Raw genomic sequence first — 3,859 nt, 5'->3', positions numbered from 1 at the left:
TCTATCTATCTGTCTGTCTGTCTGTCTGTCTGTCTGTCTGTCTGTCTATCTATCTATCTATCTATCTATCTGTGAGATGGTTTCTTGTATCTGCAGGGGAGATGAACTGATATGACAGGTGGAGGGACACAATAATGCAGGGGTATTAATGTCCCCAGAAGTGGGAGGAATAATGATTGCTACACCCCTAATCTTCAGACACATTAGGTGCATTCAAGTGAAAAAAGGAGTTTCAGAGAATGAACTAGCGAGTTATGGCTTGATCTTTCTCTTTCACCCGCTCTTATCTTCATAATGTTATTTGAGGGTCCACTGCATGTCTATGCAATATCAAGTTTTCACTCTCTCTCTTTCTGTCCCTGGAATTCAATTCAGGCCAAATCGTTCTCCTTTATTTTCATGATCTGAAAAGATTGCCGGTATCTAACTCATAAAAACCATGTGTGTGAGTGAGTGTCCAGATCAGATCTTGCTGTTTTCAGTTTCCTCAGTTTCCCACTCCGGCCTGGAGGAGCCTGAACACACACACACACACACACACACACACACACACACACACACACACACACACACACACTCTCTCTAATACCTAAATGTCTCTCATCTTCTCCTTTGATGTCTATGTCTTTTCCACCGTCATTCTTTGTTCATAACACAATCTTTTTAGTGCTCTCTCAATCACTTTATACTTTAAATTATTCCCTTCTTACTTTCTTTAGTGAATACCTTCATCTATCATGTACTCCTGATGCTGTATCTCCACCTAAAGTAATGTATATTTGTAGGTATTTTTACATATAGTGTACACACACATTTTCATTTGGATAGATGCTGAATTTATAATATCAATTAAGTTGAAATCCTCTCACATTTGAAAACATTAGAGATGTACAAATCTTTGTGAAACCTCTGAGGTCAGTCAGAACTGAAACTGCCAGATCCTTTGCAAAAGAAAGTCACTTTTAATGGCAAATTTAATTACAAATAAAATCCAGATGTGACTAATAAAAGTTACGTACAAGCATGAAATGTATGTAAAATACACTGACAATGTCGCATTAATGTGTTTGTGAGTTTGTTATATAAAGGACATTCCTATAGTTCAAACAGTTCAAGGTCATGGGTTCAATTCCCAAAAGAATGCATGAACTAATTAAATGTAGACCCTGAATGCAAGACGATATAAATAAAAGCATCTGACAAATGTAAAAAAAAAAAGAATAATAAAAAAATAAATAAATGTTAACAATCTGGAAATCTGCATTGTTTTGCAGTGTAAAGATGTCTTTAGATTTTTCTAAAAATTAAAATCCTACAAATTAAAATGAAAACATTTTATGAAAATTTTCTAAATATTACTTTTATCATTATTGCTGTTGTTGTTATTACTAACAGATTATTACTTATTAGCAGTAGTAGTAATATATATTCATTTATAGTATATATTTATTTGTAATTATTATTATTACTACTACTAATATTACTATAATGATGATGATTATTATTATTACAAATAATCATCTTTTTCTTATTATTATTATTATTAATAAGATGAATTACATTAAATTTTCTTTATGATTTGGGGGGAGTTATTAAATGGGTGGGACTTTGCAACAAAAGGCCAATAATTTGACATTCGCCACTGTAAATAAAGTGCTCAGAGATTTTGTGACTCGCCAGGCATTACATTTATTTGTTCATAATATTCTTTTTTTTTTTTTTTTTACATTTTGAGTCCTGAGCTACTTTGGTACAATGTAAAATGCAACCTTGTTACCTTGAGCTATTTCTAAAAAGTAAATTTAGTTTTGTTGATTATTTTAGGTTGATTCAGGGATGGTAAATTAAATGTTTTACTTACAATCAATTAATTTAGATGTTACCACATGAAGCACATTTTTAATTTAACCCTGTTTTCAGTGTAGTTTAAGAAGCACCTCTTAGAAGCAACATTACAGACACAGACACATATATAAATGTATGTGTGCTATAATCACACTTACACACAAATGCCTCCAAACATAAATGAGATCACGCTGCTCCATCCTTTTTCTCTCTCCCTCCCTTTTTCTCTCTTACAAACCCTCCTCCCTATCTCTCTCTCTCTCCTCCTGCCTACCTATCCTCTTCTACCTTTCTCTCTGCTTCTATCCTGTTCTCCTTCTCTCTCACCTCCAGCCAGTCTGCGTTGACTCTCCGCAAGAGGAAAATCACGTCTCCAGCCTTCAGACTGAGCTCCAGGCGTCCGCTGCCGCTGAAGTCAAACACTGCCTAACACACACACACACACACAGCGAGGACACGCAAGCAGGAAACACACACACAGAGAAAAAGAGCGAAACACGTCCTGAGTGAGACCGAGCTGCAGGTAGGAGATACTCATTCTTTAAGAACTTTGAAGAGAGTGAATGAAAGGAAAAGATGGGAGTGTTGGATGAAATAGGATGAGAGGATGCTTGTAAGAAAAAAAGAAAACTACTATACAAAGTGGCAATAAGAGATTCAGGAGTGAAGATGCTATTCACAAGAAGTGAGAAGAGAAGAGATAAATGTTTTAATTGTACTTTTCTTTTTTTGACACCAGCTAAATAGTACTGTGGAAATACTAAGTGTTTAAGGTCTTTTTTTTTAGTCTTGCACCATGGTAATTTCAGTGAATACCATGGTATTCTTCTAAGCATATTGTTTCAAAATATGTCCAATAACTGGTTATTATAACAGTAATACAATGCTTTGTTGCACATGTGTGATTGCAAAATAATTTTAGAACATGTCATTTTAAAAATACCACAGTTTTACCATAGTACAGTACTATGACACATATATTGTACATGTACTATGAAAAAACTTGTATTTTGAACACACATCTTTGTATTCTTAGACATTTGCCATGACCTAAATGGGTTTGGATAGGTACAAAGATAATACCATGGTATTACCACGGTATTCTTTGAAGAACACCATGTTTAATTAACATTTCTGTCAGGACCACTATCGTCAAAGATGATTGACAATTAGCATACAGTTTGGATTGGCGGTATGGTTCTGTTCTGGGCAAGAACTCCCTGCGCCTCCATGCAGCCTAGCATGGATGAGAGCAGGGAGAGCAGCGATAACCCCCCAGGGTAAACAGAACAGAACTAACATAAATGTATTGCAGATATTGTTAAAGTTCAATAATGTTATGTACACATTTTAGAATTAGTCTGATTCAAGGAGAATCAGAAGGCTGAATCCTGACTGACAGAGGAGGAGTTGGGGATGGAGGAGGGTAATTAGCTATTGAGCAATGCGAAAACTGCTGATACTACTGAGGGACCTTATATATGAATGCTTAGATAGGTGTCGTATTCCCATAGGTAGATGGGGATCAGCTGAGAGTCAGCTGATGCGAGCTTGACTAACGTGACCTGCCAGAACTAACGCTACGCTAGATGTCTAAATACCATTCTTTTTGAGATTATACTGAAATCTCGGAAAATCTCTGATACTTCAAGGTATTTCAAAGATTAACACGGTGTTACCATTGTGTGTCCAGATACCATGTTTTTGGGCATGTACTATGATAAATATTATGGTGCATTTATATTGTAATCATTCACATGAATATATGAACTTTTGGACATATATTTTGAAACTTAGAACTAAGAATACCATGGTAATCAGTAAATTACCATGGTGGAAGTCCAAAAACTATAACTAAAAATACCAGAAAAATGTAGTATTTCCACAATATGTTTTTAATATATATATGGTGCAAAAACAACTTGCACCATCATTTTTTAATTTGATATTATATGTATGCATATGTACAGTATATATATATATATATATATATATATATATATATATATATATA

At 34.6% G+C, this 3,859-nt stretch overlaps 2 protein-coding genes across 3 annotated transcripts in view; one reads left to right on the top strand and one right to left on the bottom strand.

Annotated features, from left to right (window-relative positions):
* The window catches only part of LOC107704554 (neutrophil cytosol factor 4-like), a 35,820-nt gene that overhangs the window by 15,793 nt on the left and 16,168 nt on the right, over positions 1-3,859 (bottom strand). For both annotated transcript variants that reach the window (XM_016507506.1, XM_016507505.1), the window contains one exon: positions 2,173-2,271. In XM_016507506.1, the coding sequence (XP_016362992.1) occupies positions 2,173-2,271 (99 nt within the window). The remainder of the gene's footprint in view (positions 1-2,172; positions 2,272-3,859) is intronic.
* Positions 2,246-3,859, top strand: part of LOC107704556 (parvalbumin-7-like) — a 34,239-nt gene continuing 32,625 nt past the window's right edge. The window contains exon 1 of the mRNA XM_016507508.1: positions 2,246-2,368. The gene's annotated coding sequence lies outside the window, so the exon portion shown is untranslated. The remainder of the gene's footprint in view (positions 2,369-3,859) is intronic.

Source organism: Sinocyclocheilus anshuiensis, unplaced genomic scaffold (genome assembly GCF_001515605.1).
Source record: "Sinocyclocheilus anshuiensis isolate Anshui unplaced genomic scaffold, SAMN03320099.WGS_v1.1 scaffold2038, whole genome shotgun sequence".
NCBI classification, from domain to species: domain Eukaryota; kingdom Metazoa; phylum Chordata; class Actinopteri; order Cypriniformes; family Cyprinidae; genus Sinocyclocheilus; species Sinocyclocheilus anshuiensis.
Note: the sequence above shows the minus strand (reverse complement) of the source record. Positions and strands in the feature narration are given on the sequence as shown.